The sequence below is a fragment of the Thunnus thynnus genome, chromosome 11, assembly GCF_963924715.1.
Source record: "Thunnus thynnus chromosome 11, fThuThy2.1, whole genome shotgun sequence".
Classification (NCBI taxonomy): Eukaryota; Metazoa; Chordata; class Actinopteri; order Scombriformes; family Scombridae; genus Thunnus; species Thunnus thynnus.
The window spans coordinates 29,574,816-29,599,729 of record NC_089527.1 but is presented as its reverse complement, the minus strand read 5'-3'; the positions used below and the strand labels follow the sequence as shown (position 1 = coordinate 29,599,729).

The following is a 24,914-nucleotide window of genomic DNA, read 5'->3' as shown; positions in this document are numbered from 1 at the left end:
TCTCTGAAGGTTGAAGTTTTGGCTGTGTTGTGTTCTAGATTATTTACCTTTACCATCTGATGTCTGTGCCTCTCTGCTCTTCATTGGCTGTCACTCCCGCTTACGGATGCTTCACTGGGTGGCTGACCATTGTCCTCAGGCGGAGGTGCTGCTGGCAGTTGCGCTCAGATGGAAGAGAGGACCGACATGCTGCCGTTAGGTCTGCTGTGGAGCCTTGCAATTGGTTGAAAAGGAAACAAAAGAATATATCTCTCAACACAACATATAAGAGGAATCTCATAGATAGATAGATACTGTTATTGATGCTGTTTCAGTCTATACTGAGGCACAACAAGCACATTGGTACTTAGCTTGCCTCGTGTATCTTCCATCATCTTAATACACCATTACATGTGCTTCTGAACACAGAGACCCCAAAACAAAGGGATTGTCAAACTGCATATTTCCCAATGAGTGGGAATTTAGACGGATGAAATGTGATACCAGACATGCAAATTTCCCCTTTTCAGACTATTACAAAAAGTATTTATCAAAAGTCCACAATATATTATATAAATTAGTAAATCTAGGATTTATTTTTCCACCTGGCCTTTGTGCACTTATCAGCTCAAAGATCATCAGTGTTTCTGTCTTAGTCTTTGGCGCCCCCAAGTGGTGATAGAGAGGAGCTCTTAATTAATTGCAAATTAATCAAATTTGAAACTGTTTTTACTCTCTGGCCTATCAATAAATAAATGAAAGAGAGATGAGATACACATGTTGACATGTATATATTGTAATAAATGTATTTATTATTTATAAACAAACATGAACATCCTGACCTAAAATATATATTTAAAAATATCTATATATTTTTAAATGTATAATTAAGACATTATTAGAAAATATGAACAAATAGATTAAAACATATAAATGAACCCATAAATCATGAAATAATATATTATAAAATATTAGCTGCTGGATTAAGAGGATATCAACATATAGCCTACAATTGTAGTATAAAGCATCCAGATTTGGTTTGAACAACATCTCAATCATTTAAGCCATATTTTTTACTGTTGAGTTAAAAGCAGTTTAGTGAATACACACTAAAAAAACTTACCTTTCAGATCTATGGTCACAATACATGCCCAAACAGATAAACATTCAAACATCGGCACTTCTGTAAAGATTAGAAGACGCTGTGCAGAGCAGTTTGAACTTCTCATTATTGAATTTAGAAAGTATTTTGAGGCTATCCAACTTATAAACAATAAAAAACATGCACATACAGTTAGTATGCGCCATGATTTTTTTAAGAAATCTGATTTTATTTAGGCCTACTACCTTTTTTGTTTAGATATTATTTTATATGTTTCTTTAATTTATTTCTTATTATCATTACTTTTACCCTATATCCTGTTATCATGTTGAATGTATCAACCAATTGAAAGTGAAGTCATGCCTGTTATTTTATCTTTATTTCAGTACGAGGCCCAAGTGTTTTCTGTTATCGTCTTAATGTCACATGCTGTAAGTGATGATTTGTATAAATAAAGAGATGGAAAAAATAAAAAACCAAAACCGCTCTGCAGGGTAAATTTCACCCGGATAAATAGGCACATTTATATAGTCTATGTAATAGACCACACATGAAGGAAAGCATCGTCAGCCAGAGTATCTGACTGATGAGCTGGTAAAGCAAGAGAGACAACCTACATTGAATTAATAACAGATCTGTGATGGAAACACATTATCCTTGTGTAAACTCCTGCCCCCCCCTCCACCCTAATGGTCACATGACACAGACAACTGACTCCTTGTTGTGGCCTGTGAGACCAGTCTGGATGTTGCAAAATGCTTGTGTGGATATGTAACTATTGAATATTATGCACAGAAATAAAACAGTAGATCTAGTTATTACAGATGTAGGGACAGGAACCACAGTGATTATATACAGCTTTTTACAGACGGTCACAGGATCCACCAACAGAGGCAACGGGGGCAGCAGTGTCTCCCAGTCATCAGACTGGGGTCAGTAAAAGAACATCAGATTATTTGAGTGTATATACTCTTGAGCTAATTGCAATTCTGTTTGCATTAGAGTGGGTGGAAGAAGTGGCGGCAAGCAGTGTAGTGACTCCGTGTCAGCAGCGTCAAGCATTAAAACAGGATCACCAAGATTTAGGCCTATATGAAGTAAAAAGTTTTACTTATTAGCCTCTGTATGTTTATTTGTTCCAGTATGAAGGCTGGTGGTGTATCGTCATTCAGTATGACAATCATACAAGCTAATTACATATTTATAAAATTAAAGCAAACATTTTATATGTTTAGAGTATTGACAACATTTTTAAAAAATGAGGTTAAACTAATGTGAACATATTTCACTGCATTTAGTTTGTCACATACCTGTTTTAGGGTCACCGCTGTTAGACTCAGCTCGCCATCTTCTCTTAGATCTTGAGGATCCTGTTAAAACATTAATACAATAAATTAACAGCTAACTGGCAACACACCTTCACTGTTTGAATCAAAGCCATCTAAAGCACTTAAAAACATAAACTTATTGCTTTCTTACAATTACATTCATACAATCAGCAGATGCTTTTATCCAAAATGCCTGACACATCTGGAGGTGCAGCAGGCTTTATACTTACCAACTACAACTTCTATAGCGCAGGTCTGATTTTCAGTCGCCTCTGATCCATCAGACACCTTGGACGTCCGTTCAAGGTATTCTAAGGTGAGCTGTAAAAGAAAAATACAAGAAGCTGCACGCTCACTACAGTAATTTTCTAATTACCTGGAAGGATATTTGCATTTTAACTGGCTAGTATCAATAACAGGGTGAACAGGTGTCTGACACCAAACTCTTGGAAATTGCAAGTACCTCAGATGAAACCTCTGATGCTGATGATGATGATGGTAGTGATGATAGTGATGATAGTGTTACTACTGATGATATAAATGATGATAGTGATGAGGTCTCCTCCTCCTGGTTTGGACCTCCTGCAGGCTAAACAACATAGACAAACAATACTTATCATCATTTCTCCAGAACATGAGGTTCCTGAAGAACATATGGTGCTGTTATGTATGGTATATGTGGTACAGCAAACTTGTCAGGCCATGCAACCCAATTCAGCATCTTAGAATGCATTGCATACATGTGATTGTTTAAGAAAAGAAAGACACATATATTGTGTCACACATAAAAGCACAGATGGCTTTACTTTATTGCTACTTAACATTGGATATAGTTTGTAGCAGCAGTAGATAGCTCCTCGCGTTAGCTAACGCAACAGCTGGCTTGTAACAGCCTGAAGGACTCTTTATACATCCATGGAAGGACTGTTAGGGACTGTTGTTAAGCTAACGGTGCAGCGCAGCAGCAGTAGGATGCTGTTGGGGAGGCTGGAGAGAGAAGCAACCGGAGAAACAACCAGTAGAGTTAGCTCGTTGTCATTGCCGTTAATGATATCAGACTGGTTAAGCAGCAGCCACAAAGTTCAAATGGACGTTATGACATGAATACTTCATCTCCATGAAAGAAAGAAGAAGACATTAGATAACGTGAGCCAGATACAGCTTCTCTCTCTCTGTCTCTTTGGTTGCTAATTTCATCTCTGATGGTTAAATGTCTCTGTGTTGCTTTTTTTGTGTTTTTTTTATCTCCTTAACAAGAATGCAGTAGAGATCATATAATGTGTTGTGGGTAACGTTAGTTTGCTTGTTGAAGTTACAGTGAGCTGTCTGGACTCACTCATTCATTGGTTTTTAATTGAGTGGTTGTTCAGTCACCTGTGAATGAGTGCAGGAGGTCTGGCTGCTTGCTTCTGACAGTTTCTTTAGTCCGTTTTTAAGCTGAGTCATATATCGAGTAATAAGCTTAAAGTAACTGGAATAACAAGTGTTAACTAGTGGAGTAACGGATTGTAGTTGATCTGTGATTCATACGGATCATCCCCCACAGTTCGGCAGGCATATGAACTGCGGATTAATTGCCAAATTTAATGTGTCATTTAACACAAAGTAAACAAACTGCTGTAAGTACAAGTAATGGACAGACAGCATGTTGCTAACATTAACAGGGATTTTGAAGAGTAACGATCAAACCAGCATATAACGTGTCCGATGTGACATTTGAGTTGTTTACCTGCTGTTTAATGTGCTGCAGCTGAGCAGCTAATTAGCATCTAGCTGCTAACTGACGTTAGCGGTGAATGTTTGTTATCATCAAGTTTTGATGATGTGGACAGAGGCTGTTTCATTCACTGTCTAAAAGAGGAAGGTTTCATGCCTCATATTGCAATAACTGAGCATTGGATATTTTATATATATTATTTTATTTAAACATTGGACATCTTAAATGTTGTTTTCATTTAAGACCATGGGCAAAAGTTCCTTGCTGTTTCAGTGTATTACAGAATAAATGGAAAACAAAGTTGTATTTGTCTCCCCCCTTTTTTTCCGCTGATCCTAATAATGATCTGATCCGTGACTCAAATCCGTGATAAGATCCGTACCGTGAGTTTTGTGTTCACGTTAACACCCCTAGTGTTACCATGTCAGCTTTATAGACTTTTTTTTTGTATATCGTACATATAGATAAGAGTGTGTAAGTCATGTATTTGATACTTGAATTAATACTTTCTGATGTGAACCTACACTTTTTGATCTGTAATGTTTTTAGTGTTCAATCTTTCTTGTATTAAGCACTGATCTGTTCCTGTATCACATTATAAGCTTTGTGCTACTTTATATATTTCTGAAAATATATAGGAAACACGTGTAAATCATGTGATATGTTGTCTGTTCTTGATGAGAACATAAATTTGTCACAATAGAACAATACTATAAATTTGAATTTCACTTTGTTGGTAAAATGACACATTTGAACCACTCCATGGCTAAAATGAGCACTTCTTTGTTTAGACACAGTATGTATATGTTAAATGTCTTTAAAGAAGCAGCCTTATCCCCACTCCACACCAGCCCTGGAATTAAATCATTTTTAAGGCAAGGCCACTTTGGCCTTTGATAAATAGATTTTGTCAACTCCGTCAAAAAACTATTAAATATACATGAAGACATTATTATTGACATTCAGTATATCACCGAATAGCTGATAAAAAGCCTCAAAGCCTGTGGCCTTAACAAACTGTATTAACTCAACTTTTAGAACATTTTATTTGACTTGTTTACAGCAATTGACATGCCTTCAATTTCACAATATTCAAAATTATTACATAGATTGATACGCTCCGCTGTAACATTTATGGGGCTGGAACAGTGGCGGTTAAATTTGGCATTGAAAATAAAATTTGACATTGAAAACAAAACCTGGACTGAAAAGGGAACACTTTTATTAGACAAGGTTGTATTGACACTCAAAAATCTTCCACTAAAAAATTAATTTTAAGAATTCTGATATATAATTCCTTTTGGAAGATAAATGTTTGTTTCAGATGAGATCTAATAATTGTAGCTTCCACATTAGTTTGTCTGAATGTAAAGTGAAGCTTCATGTTTTAACTGATTTAATTTATTTTAAGTCTTTTCACCATAATTACTCCAGTAGGCATCCTTAAGTACATGAGTATTGTTGAGTACATCCTCACATACACACACGCACACACACACGCACGCACACACACATACACACACACGCACACACATACACACACACACAAACACACGCACACACACATACAGACACACACACTCTGTGACATCACAGAATGGGATAGAATGTTATTCCTTTGATGCATCATGGAATGGTGTGATGATGTCATCCCCTTTGATACTTTGATGTGTGTATGAGATCAAAGGATCAAAGACTGATATTGCCTGTCAGTTTTCTTGAAGATAGATATACGGGTTCAGACTTTATTCATCCTGCGGGAAATTTAGGCACCCAGTAGCTTATACAACGCATACAAAACACCAATACACACAAGAATTAGCACCTAATCTATTCTAATCTATTGATAAATCAGAGTGTTTTGAACTGATCAGTGCAATGGAGAAAACAATGAAGAAAACAATGGAGAAAACAATGAAGAAAACAATGGAGAAAACAATGGAGAAAACAATGAAGAAAACAATGGAGAAACCAATGAGGAAATCAATGGAGAAATCAATGAAGAAGCCAATGGAGCAACCAATGATAGAAGGAAAGAAAGAGGAACTTGTTCCAGTCGACATCCTTGAATGGCAAGTGGACAGACAACTATCACTCCATGAAAAGGACAGAAAATTCTGGCTGAATGAAGTGGATGCCAAAAGCAAAAGAATAGACGTTCTTGAGGCTAAAGCCTCAGCTCTAGAAAAGGAATTGGCGACTTCCAACAAAGACAGGGACAAGTTTGAAGAACAGTTAAAGATCACCCAAAAGCACGTTAAAGCCCTTTTAAAAAACGCTACTGTCACTGATGAAAAAAACAAGCATGAAGAGAAAAGGCTGAATAAATCTCTGGCAGGACTTCAGAAGCAGTTGACTGTTACGCGGGAACATTATGAGAAGACTATTAAAGACCTGACAGAGCAGCATGAAAAGAGGGAAGCCAGCATGCAAGCAAAGTTCCAGAAGAGACAGGCACTTTATGAAGATAAAACAAATAGGAAGATGCAAGAAGATATGGAAAAATATCAGTCCGAGGTGGAAAATTTGAAGGACGCGAACAATAAGTGTGAGCGGGAAATTAAACAATTAAATCAGTTATTAGATGTCATAGACAAAAAGCATGAAGAGGCTTTTCAGGAACAAGAGGACAGACAACAGAAGGAGAGGGAGACAGTCAAAGCTAAACATTTCAAAGACTGCATAGCATTGAAATCGAAGATAATGTGGCTGCTTGAGAAAATCAAAGAACTAGAGAATAGGGAAGATCTGACTCGTAAATTGAATGCAGCGCATGAGACTATTCAAAATTCAAAATACATCATTAAAAAGAAAAATCAGGAGATAGAACGTTTAATTTCGGAAAAGAAAGAAGCACAAGAGAACTTTTCTAGCGAAAGGGACAACAATGCTGTCCTACATGCAACATTAAACGACCTGGAGGAGAAACACGACTCTCTGAAGACCATGCTCACGAACGAGCAGACGATGCTGAAAGACACAAGAGAAGACCTCAATAGGGCCAGACAAAAAAATCGCATCTTAAATGATCAAAACCAGCTCCTCCGTTACAAAGTGGCGGCCCATGAACCACAGCTTGAAAAGACTAAATTTACGACGAAAGATCTGCAGACGTATCAGCTACGATTCAAGGAGGATTTACAGGCATGCTTACCTTTTCTCGATAAGCCCAAGAAATTAAGAAACAGAGTCCTTCTCCTCAAAAGATGCTACTTAGACGGCGATGATAGACTGCCAATGGATGAAAACACTCGATTGGCCTATCAACATCAGATTGACTGTTTAAAGAAAAAGCTTGCTAGCACTCTAGAGGTCAACAAGGCTCTTTCCAACGAAGTAAGAAATCGTGAAATGCGGATACAGAGCAATGCTAAAACTGCACACGAGGAAAGGGCCGCTTTAATTGGACATATAAATAAAATGGTTGAGAAGCACAAACCACAGAAAGCAAAATCAACCAGTAACCTAGGCTGTGTCCCAGTTAAATTGCCACCTATTAAAAAGCCTCATCCTCCTACAGAACAGCAGCAGCACTTTTTAAGCTCAGAGCTCAGACGGCTCAGCAGTTAGCACAGCGGCCTCATATCCCGCCTTCCACATGCCCACATTCAACCATTAATGGTCAATGCAAAAGCATTCATGAATATAAAAAATGCAGATAATTGGGCTCCCAGTAGAAACCTGCTGAACAACTGAAGCTTAAGTTATCAGAGAAACAAGCTGAGCAAACGTTAGCAGCAGCTGGGCTAGCAGTGCCAGCCAAACATTGTCAGAGAAACATTGATTTTTAATGTAAAACTGCTTTATTCAGTGTTTTTACTGGTTTTAATCACCGGGTCCGTTTGTTTGGAGAGGAGGAGGCCGGTAATTCAGCTCCCGGTAAAAACATCCTGAATGATTAACACTGGAGTAATCTCTGTACTACTGCCTCCAGCAGCACACAGAGGGAACCACACTGTGGCCTAGCAGTGCCAGCCAAACATTGTCAGAGAAACATTGATTTTTTTACGTGAAACAGCTTTATTCAGTATTTTTACTGTTTTAATCCCCGTGTACATTTTTTTTTTTTTGGAAAGGAGGAGACCTCTGCAGATAATTGGGCTCCCAGTAGAAACCTGCTGAACAACTGAAGCTTAAGTTATCAGAGAAACAAGCTGAGCAAACGTTAGCAGCAGCTGGGCTAGCAGCCCCTACCGGACGTCCTGTGCCAGCTGAACAGCTTCAGAGAAACACTGATTTTTAATGTAAAACTGCTTTATTCAGTGTTTTTACTGGTTTTAATCTCAACAATTCATTTATTCCAATTTCTAATGTTTTTAATGTTTAATTTGTCAAAATATGGCAAAAGTCCGGTATGGGCTTAATGGGTACCTAACGTACCCTTTAAGCCCATGGGTGTTCCAAATAGGCCCACTTCATGATTTGTTGATAAATAAATATATATATTAAAAAATCTTAAGAATACAAACTTGTTCTATTCAAATCTGTAAACTCTTAGCTCTCAATAGCTATTTTCATTTTGTCTCCACTTCATTCCTATGGTCTGTAAATGGCATTTGAAACGGGCGTGACCAGCCATTTTGCTATGTTGTCAACACAGAAAAAGCTAAACTTACAACATGTCCTCTTTGGAATGTAGCCAAAAAACTATTCATGAACAAAATTAAAACTATAGTGGAAATTATTCTCAAATACTTCATCTTTCAATATGTGTTGTCATTTTGTCTGTATCTCTATCCTATGGTGTGCTATTGGCTTTTGAAATTGGCCAAAATTTCTGGTTCAGCCAGCTGGTTGAAAGTACGAAGATGTTTTTATGAAGATTTCTGAAGACCAACTGACTGGAAAAACAGCTTGCAGATTCAACACTAATGTTCTAGGGATGGTAAATGAGTCAATTTCAGGATTTACAATTAAACAATAAATTTAACTGATTTTCGAATGTTAATCACGTTTAGGCTAATAGTTTGAAAACCTTGTAAGAACACATTTTAAAACCATTCAGTTCATTGTGGAGTAACATTATAACATACAGTTCATTGTGAGGAGACATCGGTCATAACATCTTAATGCTCATTATCTCATCTTAAACTAAAACTTATCTGAAAAGTAAAGATTAGAAAAATATTGCTTATGTTAGCATAGAATATAGGGCTGTCCAGAATGAATTGACCTATTTAATATCAGTGATATTTAAATATAATTATCAAATTTATTGAGCTGATTCATGAGGTGAGGTTAAAATTAGGGGGGGGAATGGTTCAAAAGTCAAAAGGGACAAAATCCCCATTGAAACACAGTCAAGTGGGCTTAATAGGAGCAGGTGGGCTTAAAGGGAAAATCAGTGACTTTATGGTTAAAAGACAGAATATTTTTATTCTATGCACATGACATTAAAAAAAACTATATGAAATAAATCTATACATGGTGTGCTAACATAACATGAAGAGTATTAATTGATCATGCTGAGAAATAATTAGTTATACTCATTTATATCCACCCCAAACAGTGTGATTTTTTTTGGTAGCGTACCCTTTAAGCCCACCGGATAAAAATGTTAATTAAAAAATAAATAAAGATAAACATACACATTTATTATCTATTTAACAGTATAATAATATGAACTGCATACAAAAATGTAAACTATACATACTTATCATGCTTTATGTCATTGCAATGAACCATACTATGCAGCTACTCTATTGATGCAGCATGTGGTCTGTTTGCTTGCATGCTAAAACTCATATTTTGATTTCAAAAGAAACAATATTTCTGATTCAAGTAATATTCTAACATATGTCTTATTCAAATCACTAATCTCTTAAATTTTGATAACAATTGAGTATTTACCAAAAATAGGAGTAGAAATATGCAAAAAATGTTATTTTCTGAGGGTACCAAAATCACCAAAGTTTTCTTGCAACTTCTTTTGGGATCAGCAGGCACATGTCACACATATGCTTCGATAACTCAATATTGACAAATCTGATTGACTTACAATAAAAAGTGTCATTTATGTAACAAGCAGCTTCATGGGAAGAAACATCAAACAGAAAAAAATTATGATGTGTTTTTTTTAAATTCGACTCAGAAGTTGCAAGTGGGCTTATATGGTACGCAGGCTTAATAGGGACGTTTACCCTATATGAAGTAAAAAGTTTTACTTATTAGCCTTCTTTATGTTTATTTGTTCCAGTATGAAGGCTGGTGGTGTATCGTCATTCAGTATGACAATCATACAAGCTAATTACATATTTATAAAATTAAAGCAAACAATTTATATGTTTAGAGTATTGACAACATTTTTAAAAAATGAGGTTAAACTAATGTGAACATATTTCACTGCATTTAGTTTGTCACATACCTGTTTTAGGGTCACCGCTGTTAGACTCAGCTCGCCATCTTCTCTTAGATCTTGAGGATCCTGTTAAAACATTAATACAATAAATTAACAGCTAACTGGCAACACACCTTCACTGTTTGAATCAAAGCCATCTAAAGCACTTAAAAACATAAACTTATTGCTTTCTTACAATTACATTCATACAATCAGCAGATGCTTTTATCCAAAATGCCTGACACATCTGGAGGTGCAGCAGGCTTTATACTTACCAACTACAACTTCTATAGCGCAGGTCTGATTTTCAGTCGCCTCTGATCCATCAGACACCTTGGACGTCCGTTCAAGGTATTCTAAGGTGAGCTGTAAAAAAAAAATACAAGAAGCTGCACGCTCACTACAGTAATTTTCTAATTACCTGGAAGGATATTTGCATTTTAACTGGCTAGTAACAATAACAGGGTGAACAGGTGTCTGACACCAAACTCTTGGAAATTGCAAGTACCTCAGATGAAACCTCTGATGCTGATGATGATGGTAGTGATGATAGTGATGATAGTGTTACTACTGATGATATAAATGATGATAGTGATGAGGTCTCCTCCTCCTGGTTTGGACCTCCTGCAGGCTAAACAACATAGACAAACAATACTTATCATCATTTCTCCAGAACATGAGGTTCCTGAAGAACATATGGTGCTGTTATGTATGGTATATGTGGTACAGCAAACTTGTCAGGCCATGCAACCCAATTCAGCATCTTAGAATGCATTGCATACATGTGATTGTTTAAGAAAAGAAAGACACATATATTGTGTCACACATAAAAGCACAGATGGCTTTACTTTATTGCTACTTAACATTGGATATAGTTTGTCAACATTTAAAACTGTATCGATCATTCTGGCTCTCCTCTCCCCCTCAGCTCTCTCTAATCCTTGTCTGTTAACTGTGAACTGGTCTGCTAGCATCAAGCAGAGCATGAGAAGGTGCACAAAGGAGGCAACTATCACAGTGAGCTAATTAAATATTCAAAGTAGATCAGAGTCAGAAAACTCTTCTCCCTTGTTAAAATCAGCACTGTCACAACATTTTCCCCATTTCATGTGAAGATCAAAATGTGGCAGTGTTGAAGAAACAGTTTGTGGTCTGTGCACCTGCAAACAATCAACATGCTATCACACAATATATTGACTTATCTAAGCCATCACTACTAACGTGCTAGTAAAAATGAATTAAAGATCATTTTTATGTGCTACTGCAATTGCTGCACTGATAATTGCCCAAACAACTTAAGTTGATGATTTAACTTTAATTTAGTTTTTAATGTAAATTTTTATTTTGTTTCATAGAAAAATTAAACAGTTATAATATTGAACTGAATTTGCTGTATTACTCACAGAATCAGTCAATCTGATGTTGATAGGCCAATCGAGTGTTTTCATCCATTGGCAGTCTATCATCGCCGTCTAGGTAGCATCTTTTGAGAAGAATGACTCTGTTTCTGTGTGTTATTCATGTAAGAACAAGAGCAAAGAGCATCATAATTATCACCATAATTGAGAACAAGTGCAGAAAGAAACACATGTATCCACACATTTAAGAACGTGAAAGAACCGCAGTCTTCTCAGTTCGTTTTTCTTGCACTTTCACGCTGAATCTCAGTGATACGGGTTTTAACATAGTACTTTACCGCCATCCAGCTTCGTTTTTTAAGTGCTTTTGGTGAAGCTGTAATGCAGGCAACACAATCCAACATTCCTGGTACTGTACCAGCTCCTATGAAGGCCATTAGTGTCTTTTCCACAGCCTGTACCTCCTCAGGTGACCAGCTCCTCCTTTTTGAGGTTTCTAAGGAAGAAGACAGAAAATGAAAAACAATCAGGGGGGTAGACAGGTGATCTATGAACAGACTGTGCAGCTCTTAAGGTTGGGAGAATCTTGGAGTTGTTTGAATTTGATATTCTTACTTTGTTGGAAAGAGCCTTGTTGACCTCTAGAGTGCTAGCAAGCTTTTTCTTTAAACAGTCAATCTGATGTTGATAGGCCAATCGAGTGTTTTCATCCATTGGCAGTCTATCATCGCCGTCTAGGTAGCATCTTTTGAGAAGAATGACTCTGTTTCTTAATTTCTTGGGCTTATCAAGAAAAGGTAAGCATGCCTGTAAATCCTCCTTGAATCGTAGCTGATACGTCTGCAGATCTTTCGTCGTAAATTTAGTCTTTTCAAGCTGTGGTTCATGGGCCGCCACTTTGTAACGGAGGAGCTGGTTTTGATCATTTCAGATGCGATTTTTTTGTCTGGCCCTATTGAGGTCTTCTCTTGTGTCTTTCAGCATCGTCTGCTCGTTAATTATGATATATTGGCATTTTCAATTAAAAATACCATAACCATCACATAAATTCAATCATCTCTTCATCCTCCGAGGCTCTGTGATGGCCCTGAAGCTCTCCTCTTCTCCTCCTCCTCCTCCTCCTCCTCAGCCGTGATCCTCACTGCCACTTCCTGTTTGGTGATGTCACTCTGATTGGCCACAGGATTGTCATAGAAACCTCCCTCACAGATGGAAGAGGAAGAGGAGGAGGAGGTGATGGCGGGATCTGTGCCCTCAGTGGGTGTTGGCACGGCGTTGAAGGTGATGAAGCCAATGAGGATGACTACCAGTGAGACCAGGTAGAGTCCAGAGAACTGAAGCAGAACAGAGTGAACGGGTGAAATCTACGTTCAATTAATTATATGAACAAAGTAAAAGTACATAAGTATTACTTACCTAAGTACTCTGACTGATATATTATTATATATGACATCATTAGATTATTAATAGTGAAGCATCAGTGTTAGAGCAGCATGTTACTGTTGTAGCTGCTGGAGGTGGAGCTAGTTTACACTACTTTATATACAGTTAGCTAGTTTAGTCCAGTGGTTCCCAACCTAGGGGTCGGGCCCCTCCAAAGGGTCAGCAGATAAATCTGAGGGGTGGTGAGATGATTAATGGGAGAGGAAAGAAGAAAAAACAAAGTTCTGATACACAAATCTGTTTTCAGTTTTTGGACTTTTTCTCTAATCTTTGATTTTTGCTGAAATATTGGATCATTTGAACATTTATTGAAATGAAAGCATGTGAGAAGTTTAGAGGGAAAAATCATTATTTGGTGGAGCTGTTAACAACTCATAGACATGTGAAATGTGACCCCGACTACACACTGCTTTTTGTAAGACGTCAAAAGACAAAAAGGTTGGAAACCACTGGTTTCATCTTTAACAATGTGTTGTATTTTAAAAGCTTGTTATATTATCCATTATGTCAAATCTTCATCTGAAAAGTAACTAAAGCTGTTAAATAAATGTAGTGGAGTAGAAAGTACAATATTTCCCTCTGAAATGTAGAAAGTAGCATCACATGGAAATACTCAAGTAAAGTACAAGCACCTAAAAACTGTATTTAAGTACAGTACTAGAGTAAATGTACTAGTTACTTTCTACAACTTGTGAAGTTTCATGTTCCATGAGAAAATTGAACATTTTGCTTTGAAAGCTGTGTTAATAGTGTTATTGATGCATATTCAGACTGTGTGGCTATACAATGTCTGCCTGTCACTGTCTTATATATATTGTTATTATTTATTTACTTATTTATTGTTTGCTTTTAAGTCTCAAGCCAAAACAAGTGTTGACGGAGGGAAGTCTCTTAGTTGAAGTCAAATACTCATGTTTGTGACTTCAGTCAAACTCAGATTCAACCCTCAAGTCTCTATCTTTATGTCTTTATTTTGTTTTTGTGTTTGTTTACTAAAACTGTGTGTAAAATGATCTTCCTCATTAGACTCACTAACTTAATTTGTGGTGTATGCTGTACTGTAATCATCAGAATGAATGAAAAACATTGTTGTTCTGAAGCTGGTTGATCACAGTCAGTACAAAAAGTGACATATTCAGATTGAGCGTATGATGAAATATCCTGTTTGCAGTGAAAGTCGTTCAAAGGCCCCAAGACTCATAAATTTATAGACGTTGTGTGAAAACACATGACATTGAGATTAGACTTTAACCAACATTATTGTTCATTAACACTTGGGTGTCACTATAACATTCAACAGGTTCACTGTGACCCAGACACACACGTGTGTGTGTGTGTGTGTGTGTATGTGTGTGTATGTGTATGTGTGTGTGTGTGTATGTATGTGTGTGTGTGTGTGTGTGTGTATGTGTGTGTATGTATGTGTGTGTGTGTGTGTGTGGTCCAGTTATTCCTCATGTTGTGGGGACTCGCCTCCTTAACGGAGACAAAAAGCAAGTCCCCTTAACGTAAAATCATTAATTTTAGGGTGAAACCTTGGATTAAAGTTAAGGTTAGTTTAGGGTTATGTTAAGGTTAGGGAAAGGGTGTGTGTGTGTGTGTGTGTATGTGTATGTATGTATGTGTGTGTATGTGTGTATGTATGTGTATGAGTGTGTGTGGGGATGTATGTGTGTGTGTGTGTATGTATGTGTGTGTGTGTGTGTGTGTGTGTGGGGATGTGTGTGTGTATGTATGTGTGTGTATGTATGTGTATGTGTGTGTATGTATGTGAGTGTGTGTGTGTGGGGATGTGTGTGTGTGTATCAATGTGTGTGTGTGTGTGTGTGTGTGTGTGTGTGAGAGAGAGAGAGAGGGAGGAGGTAAGAGTATTTGTAAGTGTGTATGTGTGTGTGTGTGTGTATGAGTCACAAGATGGCCGACGTGGATCACGTGACGATACAAGTGACTCAAGATGGCACGGCTTCCGGGGGAAGTCGCGTCACGTTAGGACAACCGGCGGAAGACGCCGCAGAGTTCCAGTTAACAATAGCAGATAGCGCCGACCGGTGGTCGGTGGCGTTTCTGCACTCACGTGTCTGATAGCGGGTAACAAAGGGGCAAGACGGCGCTATGGCCCTCTGTTATCTGACTATCAGATGTGTGGAAAACGTGCGTAGTTAGGCGGGTGTGCAAGTGTATGTGCGTGTGTGTGTTAGTAAGGGAAGGAAAGAGAGGAAAGGAGATCGACTCTCGGTCCCGCGACCGTGAGGGGAGAGTAGCGGTTGCTTTGTCTACAGAGAGCGGGAGTACGGACGGTAGTCGGTACGCACGTTGTCTGGTTGTGGACCGACAACTTACTTTCCACTTGCGGTGGCACACACAGGAATCCCAAACGGGATAACACAAACAGTTTAGCGTGGTGAACACAAACTAAACAGGCAGCACTCCTCAGAGTACAGCAGCAAACAGGACTCGGCGGTCCGTTAAACACACAAAACAATACAAGCACTAAGCTCATAAACACACAACTCTAATACTATCTCTGCCCAGACAACCTCTTACTTGTGTCGCTCTCCGGAGCGAACCGATGTGTGTGGAAAAGTCCGTTAGTGAAATCCAGCAGCGGGTCCTCCGGTGCGTGATGCTGGCAGAACCGTCCTGGTTTCCCGGGAATGACGGCGCTGGTTCCTCGGTGGGGCAGCGAAGAACGCAGGGTGGTCGACTCAGTCGGTAGACAGCGGGGCGTAGAAGTTATCCGCGTCTCCGTGGAGAAAATCCTTTCTCCCTTCTGCAGGTATCGGGTGAGAGTGCTGGGTTGCAAACAGCAGTCTCTCGCGGATCCGGTAACATTATGGTGTTCGGATGAACACGGGTCGAGGTCTCGTCTCGTCCAGCGAGGGGAGATACTCCAAAAGAAAAGGGGGAATAGCACACGTGTACAAGTCCCTTTTGTTGGCGATCCAGGTGATCAACATCAGATTGACTGTTTAAAGAAAAAGCTTGCTAGCACTCTAGAGGTCAACAAGGCTCTTTCCAACGAAGTAAGAAATCGTGAAATGCGGATACAGAGCAATGCTAAAACTGCACACGAGGAAAGGGCCGCTTTAATTGGACATATAAATACAATGGTTGAGAAGCACAAACCACAGAAAGCAAAATCAACCAGTAACCTAGGCTGTGTCCCAGTTAAATTGCCACCTATTAAAAAGCCTCATCCTCCTACAGAACAGCAGCAGCACTTTTTAAGCTCAGAGCTCAGATGGCTCAACTGTTAGCACAGCGGCCTCATATCCCGCCTTCCACATGCCCACATTCAACCATTAATGGTCAATGCACATTCACAGTCCAGGTTTGTAAGACATTTGAGTACATAAATCTCATTTCCATAAATATACATTAATATAGAAATAACTAGACAAAACAAACAAACAAAAAATAAACACAATTTACTGCATTAACCTTGTTAGAATAAAACTTGTCTTCCTTCTGTTACTCTCCCTTTCATTTTACTTTAAGTAACTAACTATGAACATTTGTACAAACAATGTCACACACACTCATAAATCCATGGAAATCCTCTCCTTATATCACAGTAGTAGTCCATTGGAGATGGCAATTTCCATTAAATCAGGTCAGGTCTCCGTGAGCTCATGTACTTTTAACCACATTCGCCTAAAGGAGGAGACCTGCGGATAATTGGGCTCCCAGTAGAAACATGCTGAACAACTGAAGCTTACGTTATCACAGAAACAAGCTGAGCAAACGTTAGCAGCAGCTGGGCTAGCAGCCCCTACCGGACGTCCTGTGCCAGCTGAACAGCTTCAGAGAAACACGGATTTTTAACGTGAAACAGCTTTATTCAGTGTTTTTACTGGTTTAATCCCTGTGTACATTTTTTTTTTTGGAAAGGAGGAGACCTCTGCAGATAATTGGGCTCCCAGTAGAAACCTGCTGAGCAAACGTTAGCAGCAGCTGGGCTAGCAGTGCCAGCCAAACATTGTCAGAGAAACATTGATTTTTTACGTGAAACAGCTTTATTCAGTATTTTTACTGTTTTAATCCCCGTGTACATTTTTTTTTTTTGGAAAGGAGGAGACCTCTGCAGATAATTGGGCTCCCAGTAGAAACCTGCTGTAGGAATGAGAAGCACACAAAGACGAAGAATAAAATAAAAAGAAAAGAATTAGCCGGACACTGTCCCTGTCCCGCTAATTCGAAATGTCCTCATAGTGTCTGTATGTTTTCAGGTGAAATGAGCTTGAGGAGAAAAGGCCGAATAAATCTCTGGCAGGACTCAAGCAGCAGTTGACTACTGAACACTGTGAGAAAAGATCTGACACAGCAGCATGGAGGAGTGAATCCAGCATGCAAGCAGACTTCCAGAAGAGACTGGCAGTGTGTCAAGATGAAATGAATAGGAAGTTGCAAGATGAGATGGACAAACATCAGTCCGAGTTGGACAATTTGAGGTGAAAGATAAGTGTGAGGAGGAAATCTAAATCAGACGTTAGAAAACACACTGAACGAGCATGAAAAGGCTCTTGAGGCACAAGAGCACAAACAACAGAGGGAGAGGGAGAAAGTCAAATCTAAATATTTCATTTGTATTTTATTTTATTTGCCAAAAGCAAAAGAATAGTCGTTCTTGAGGCTAAAGTCTAAGCTCTAAGGAAGGAATTGGCGACTTCCAACAAAGACAGGGACAAATTTGAAGAACAGTTAAAGATCACCCAAAAGCAAATTAAAACCATTGTAAAGAACGCTATTGTCTCTGAAGAAAAAAACATGCGTGAAGAGAAAAGGCTGAATAAATCTCTGGCAGGACTTATGCAGCAGTTGAGTGCAGGAGGTCTGGCTGCTTGCTTCTGACAGTTTCTTTAGTTTGTTTTTAAACTGAGTCATATATCGAGTAATAAGCTTAAAGTAACTGGAATAACAAGTGTTAACTAGTGGAGTAACGGATTGTAGTTGATCTGTGATTCATACGGATCATCCCCCACAGTTCGGCAGGCATATAAACTGAGGATTAATTGCCAAATTTAATGTCTCATTTAACACAAAGTAAACAAACTGCTGTAAGTACAAGTCATGGACAGACAGCATGTCGCTAACATTAACAGGGATTTTGAAGAGTAACGATCAAACTAGCATCTAACGGGTCTGATGTGACATTTGAGTTGTTTACCTGCTGTTTAATGTGCTGCAGATGAGCAGCTAATTAGCATCTAGCTGCTAACTGACGTTAGCGGTGAATGTTTGTTATCATCAAGTTTTGATGATGTGGACAGAGGCTGTTTCATTCACTGTCTAAAAGAGGAAGGTTTCATGCCTCATATTGCAATAACCGAGCATTGGATATTTTATATATTTTATTTTATTTAAACATTGGACATCTTAAATGTTGTTTTCATTTAAGACCATGGGCAAAAGTTCCTTGCTGTTTCAGTGTATTACAGAATAAATGGAAAACAAAGTTTTATTTGTCTCCCCCCTTTTTTTCCGCTGATCCTAATAATGATCTGATCCGTGACTCAAATCCGTGATAAGATCCGTACCGTGAGTTTTGTGTTCACGTTAACACCCCTAGTGTTACCATGTCAGCTTTATAGACTTTTTTTTTTTGTATATCGTACATATAGATAAGAGTGTGTAAGTCATGTATTTGATACTTGAATTAATACTTTCTGATGTGAGCCTACACTTTTTGATCTGTAATGTTTTTAGTGTTCAATCTTTCTTGTATTAAGCACTGATCCGTTCCTGTATCACATTATAAGCTTTGTGCTACTTTATATATTTCTGAAAATATATAGGAAACACGTGTAAATCATGTGATATGTTGTCTGTTTTTGATGAGAACATAAATTTGTCACAATAGAACAATACTATAAATTTGAATTTCACTTTGTTGGTAAAATGACACATTTGAACCACTCCATGGCTAAAATGAGCACTTCTTTGTTTAGACACAGTATGTATATGTTAAATGTCTTTAAAGAAGCAGCCTTATCCCCACTCCACACCAGGCCTGGAATTAAATCATTTTTAAGGCAAGGCCACTTTGGCCTTTGATAAATAGATTTTGTCAACTCCGTCAAAAAACTATTAAATATACATGAAGACATTATTATTGACATTCAGTATATCACCGAATAGCTGATAAAAAGTCTCAAAGCCTGTGGCCTTAACAAACTGTATTAACTCAACTTTTAGAACATTTTATTTGACTTGTTTACAGCAATTGACATGCCTTCAATTTCACAATATTCAAAATTATTACATAGATTGATACGCTCCGCTGTAACATTTATGGGGCTGGAACAGTGGCGGTTAAATTTGGCATTGAAAATAAAATTTGACATTGAAAACAAAACCTGGACTGAAAAGGGAACACTTTTATTAGACAAGGTTGTATTGACACTCAAAAATCTTCCACTAAAAAATTAATTTTAAGAATTCTGATATATAATTCCTTTTGGAAGATAAATGTTTGTTTCAGATGAGATCTAATAATTGTAGCTGCCACATTAGTTTGTCTGAATGTAAAGTGAAGCTTCATGTTTTAACTGATTTAATTTATTTTAAGTCTTTTCACCATAATTACTCCAGTAGGCATCCTTAAGTACATGAGTATTGTTGAGTACATCCTCACATACACACACGCACACACACACGCACGCACACACACATACACACACACGCACACACATACACACACACACAAACACACAAACACACGCACACACACATACAGACACACACACTCTGTGACATCACAGAATGGGATAGAATGTTATTCCTTTGATGCATCATGGAATGGTGTGATGATGTCATCCCCTTTGATACTTTGATGTGTGTATGAGATCAAAGGATCAAAGACTGATATTGCCTGTCAGTTTTCTTGAAGATAGATATACGGGTTCAGACTTTATTCATCCTGCGGGAAATTTAGGCACCCAGTAGCTTATACAACGCATACAAAACACCAATACACACAAGAATTAGCACCTAATCTATTCTAATCTATTGATAAATCAGAGTGTTTTGAACTGATCAGTGCAATGGAGAAAACAATGAAGAAAACAATGGAGAAAACAATGAAGAAAACAATGGAGAAAACAATGGAGAAAACAATGAAGAAAACAATGGAGAAACCAATGAGGAAATCAATGGAGAAATCAATGAAGAAGCCAATGGAGCAACCAATGATAGAAGGAAAGAAAGAGGAACTTGTTCCAGTCGACATCCTTGAATGGCAAGTGGACAGACAACTATCACTCCATGAAAAGGACAGAAAATTCTGGCTGAATGAAGTGGATGCCAAAAGCAAAAGAATAGACGTTCTTGAGGCTAAAGCCTCAGCTCTAGAAAAGGAATTGGCGACTTCCAACAAAGACAGGGACAAGTTTGAAGAACAGTTAAAGATCACCCAAAAGCACGTTAAAGCCCTTTTAAAAAACGCTACTGTCACTGATGAAAAAAACGTGCGTGAAGAGAAAAGGCTGAATAAATCTCTGGCAGGACTTCAGAAGCAGTTGACTGTTACGCGGGAACATTATGAGAAGACTATTAAAGACCTGACAGAGCAGCATGAAAAGAGGGAAGCCAGCATGCAAGCAAAGTTCCAGAAGAGACAGGCACTTTATGAAGATGAAACAAATAGGAAGATGCAAGAAGATATGGAAAAATATCAGTCCGAGGTGGAAAATTTGAAGGACGCGAACAATAAGTGTGAGCGGGAAATTAAACAATTAAATCAGTTATTAGATGTCATAGACAAAGAGCATGAAGAGGCTTTTCAGGAACACGAGGACAGACAACAGAAGGAGAGGGAGACAGTCAAAGCTAAACATTTCAAAGACTGCATAGCATTGAAATCGAAGATAATGTGGCTGCTTGAGAAAATCAAAGAACTAGAGAATAGGGAAGATCTGACTCGTAAATTGAATGCAGCGCATGAGACTATTCAAAATTCAAAATACATCATTAAAAAGAAAAATCAGGAGATAGAACGTTTAATTTCGGAAAAGAAAGAAGCACAAGAGAACTTTTCTAGCGAAAGGGACAACAATGCTGTCCTACATGCAACATTAAACGACCTGGAGGAGAAACACGACTCTCTGAAGACCATGCTCACGAACGAGCAGACGATGCTGAAAGACACAAGAGAAGACCTCAATAGGGCCAGACAAAAAAATCGCATCTTAAATGATCAAAACCAGCTCCTCCGTTACAAAGTGGCGGCCCATGAACCACAGCTTGAAAAGACTAAATTTACGACGAAAGATCTGCAGACGTATCAGCTACGATTCAAGGAGGATTTACAGGCATGCTTACCTTTTCTCGATAAGCCCAAGAAATTAAGAAACAGAGTCCTTCTCCTCAAAAGATGCTACTTAGACGGCGATGATAGACTGCCAATGGATGAAAACACTCGATTGGCCTATCAACATCAGATTGACTGTTTAAAGAAAAAGCTTGCTAGCACTCTAGAGGTCAACAAGGCTCTTTCCAACGAAGTAAGAAATCGTGAAATGCGGATACAGAGCAATGCTAAAACTGCACACGAGGAAAGGGCCGCTTTAATTGGACATATAAATAAAATGGTTGAGAAGCACAAACCACAGAAAGCAAAATCAACCAGTAACCTAGGCTGTGTCCCAGTTAAATTGCCACCTATTAAAAAGCCTCATCCTCCTACAGAACAGCAGCAGCACTTTTTAAGCTCAGAGCTCAGACGGCTCAGCAGTTAGCACAGCGGCCTCATATCCCGCCTTCCACATGCCCACATTCAACCATTAATGGTCAATGCAAAAGCATTCATGAATATAAAAAATGCAGATAATTGGGCTCCCAGTAGAAACCTGCTGAACAACTGAAGCTTAAGTTATCAGAGAAACAAGCTGAGCAAACGTTAGCAGCAGCTGGGCTAGCAGTGCCAGCCAAACATTGTCAGAGAAACATTGATTTTTAATGTAAAACTGCTTTATTCAGTGTTTTTACTGGTTTTAATCACCGGGTCCGTTTGTTTGGAGAGGAGGAGGCCGGTAATTCAGCTCCCGGTAAAAACATCCTGAATGATTAACACTGGAGTAATCTCTGTACTACTGCCTCCAGCAGCACACAGAGGGAACCACACTGTGGCCTAGCAGTGCCAGCCAAACATTGTCAGAGAAACATTGATTTTTTTACGTGAAACAGCTTTATTCAGTATTTTTACTGTTTTAATCCCCGTGTACATTTTTTTTTTTTTGGAAAGGAGGAGACCTCTGCAGATAATTGGGCTCCCAGTAGAAACCTGCTGAACAACTGAAGCTTAAGTTATCAGAGAAACAAGCTGAGCAAACGTTAGCAGCAGCTGGGCTAGCAGCCCCTACCGGACGTCCTGTGCCAGCTGAACAGCTTCAGAGAAACACTGATTTTTAATGTAAAACTGCTTTATTCAGTGTTTTTACTGGTTTTAATCACCGGGTCCGTTTGTTTGGAAAGGAGGAGTAATAACTTCCAAGTGTGACGTTAGCATGCGGTGACTTTCATATATCGTGTTCCTGAGAGACGTACTTTCTGAAGCAATAAATGGATGTTTGAAAGTAATAACCATTTATATAAATAAATATATATATAAATTCAAACAACCCAACCCATTTACACAGTTAGGGTAAACGTCCCTATTAAGCCCACCAAATCCACTTTTCAGACATTTTTCATATGTAATGCCCCAATTTAAGTGAGAACATTTTTGTTAAAATGAAAGTCTAATCTCTCATTTGAAGTGTCAACAATTCATTTATTCCAATTTCTAATGTTTTTAATGTTTAATTTGTCAAAATATGGCAAAAGTCCGGTATGGGCTTAATGGGTACCTAACGTACCCTTTAAGCCCATGGGTGTTCCAAATAGGCCCACTTCATGATTTGTTGATAAATAAATATATATATTAAAAAATCTTAAGAATACAAACTTGTTCTATTCAAATCTGTAAACTCTTAGCTCTCAATAGCTATTTTCATTTTGTCTCCACTTCATTCCTATGGTCTGTAAATGGCATTTGAAATGGGCGTGACCAGCCATTTTGCTATGTTGTCAACACAGAAAAAGCTAAACTTACAACATGTCCTCTTTGGAATGTAGCCAAAAAACTATTCATGAACAAAATTAAAACTATAGTGGAAATTATTCTCAAATACTTCATCTTTCAATATGTGTTGTCATTTTGTCTGTATCTCTATCCTATGGTGTGCTGTTGGCTTTTGAAATTGGCCAAAATTTCTGGTTCAGCCAGCTGAAAGTACGACGATGTTTTTATGAAGATTTCTGAAGACCAACTGACTGGAAAAACAGCTTGCAGATTCAACACTAATGTTCTAGGGATGATAAATGAGTCAATTTTAGGATTTACAATTAAACAATAAATTTAACTGATTTTCGAATGTTAATCACGTTTAGGCTAATAGTTTGAAAACCTTGTAAGAACACATTTCAAAACCATTCAGTTCATTGTGGAGTAACATTATAACATACAGTTCATTGTGAGGAGACATCGGTCATAACATCTTAACGCTCATTATCTCATCTTAAACTAAAACTTATCTGAAAAGTAAAGATTAGAAAAATATTGCTTATGTTAGCATAGAATATAGGGCTGTCCAGAATGAATTGACCTATTTAATATCAGTGATATTTAAATATAATTATCAAATTTATTGAGCTGATTCATGAGGTGAGGTTAAAATTAGGGGGGGGAATGGTTCAAAAGTCAAAAGGGACAAAATCCCCATTGAAACACAGTCAAGTGGGCTTAATAGGAGCAGGTGGGCTTAAAGGGAAAATCAGTGACTTTATGGTTAAAAGACAGAATATTTTTATTCTATGCACATGACATTAAAAAAAACTATATGAAATAAATCTATACATGGTGTGCTAACATAACATGAAGAGTATTAATTGATCATGCTGAGAAATAATTAGTTATACTCATTTATATCCACCCCAAACAGTGTGATTTTTTTTGGTAGCGTACCCTTTAAGCCCACCAGATAAAAATGTTAATTAAAAAATAAAGATAAACATACACATTTATTATCTATTTAACAGTATAATAATATGAACTGCATACAAAAATGTAAACTATACATACTTATCATGCTTTATGTCATTGCAATGAACCATACTATGCAGCTACTCTATTGATGCAGCATGTGGTCTGTTTGCTTGCATGCTAAAACTCATATTTTGATTTCAAAAGAAACAATATTTCTGATTCAAGTAATATTCTAACATATGTCTTATTCAAATCACTAATCTCTTAAATTTTGATAACAATTGAGTATTTACCAAAAATAGGAGTAGAAATATGCAAAAAATGTTATTTTCTGAGGGTACCAAAATCACCAAAGTTTTCTTGCAACTTCTTTTGGGATCAGCAGGCACATGTCACACATATGCTTCGATAACTCAATATTGACAAATCTGATTGACTTACAATAAAAAGTGTCATTTATGTAACAAGCAGCTTCATGGGAAGAAACATCAAACAGAAAAAAATCATGATGTGTTTTTTTTAAATTCGACTCAGAAGTTGCAAGTGGGCTTATATGGTATGCGGGCTTAATAGGGACGTTTACCCTAGTATATGAGCTGTTTACTAATTCAAGGTTAGCCAGTCAGG

The 24,914-nt window shown here is 37.9% G+C and overlaps 1 protein-coding gene and 2 long non-coding RNA genes across 4 annotated transcripts in view; 1 reads left to right on the top strand and 2 right to left on the bottom strand.

The window, feature by feature from the left end:
- LOC137193139 (uncharacterized) overlaps positions 1–24,914 on the bottom strand; it is a 38,643-nt gene that overhangs the window by 13,023 nt on the left and 706 nt on the right. For both annotated transcript variants that reach the window (XR_010930686.1, XR_010930687.1), the window contains exon 2: positions 48–213. This is a non-coding gene — a long non-coding RNA (uncharacterized lncRNA). The remainder of the gene's footprint in view (positions 1–47; positions 214–24,914) is intronic.
- On the bottom strand, positions 10,745–23,519 carry LOC137193134 (uncharacterized). Its single transcript, XR_010930685.1, has 5 exons — positions 22,111–23,519; positions 15,809–17,374; positions 11,867–13,155; positions 10,972–11,094; positions 10,745–10,829 (listed from the first exon to the last, which is right to left on the bottom strand). It is a non-coding gene; the product is annotated as an uncharacterized lncRNA (long non-coding RNA).
- Positions 20,165–22,700, top strand: LOC137193133 (uncharacterized). The gene has a single exon (XM_067604356.1). The coding sequence runs from the start codon at positions 20,308–20,310 to the stop codon at positions 21,997–21,999; it is 1,692 nt and encodes a 563-aa protein (XP_067460457.1). The 5' UTR covers positions 20,165–20,307; the 3' UTR covers positions 22,000–22,700.

Excerpts from the sequence above, each read along its gene's own strand:
- LOC137193133 (XM_067604356.1), top strand. The coding sequence starts at position 20,308 with ATGGAGAAAACAATGAAGAAAACAATGGAGAAAACAATGAAGAAAACA.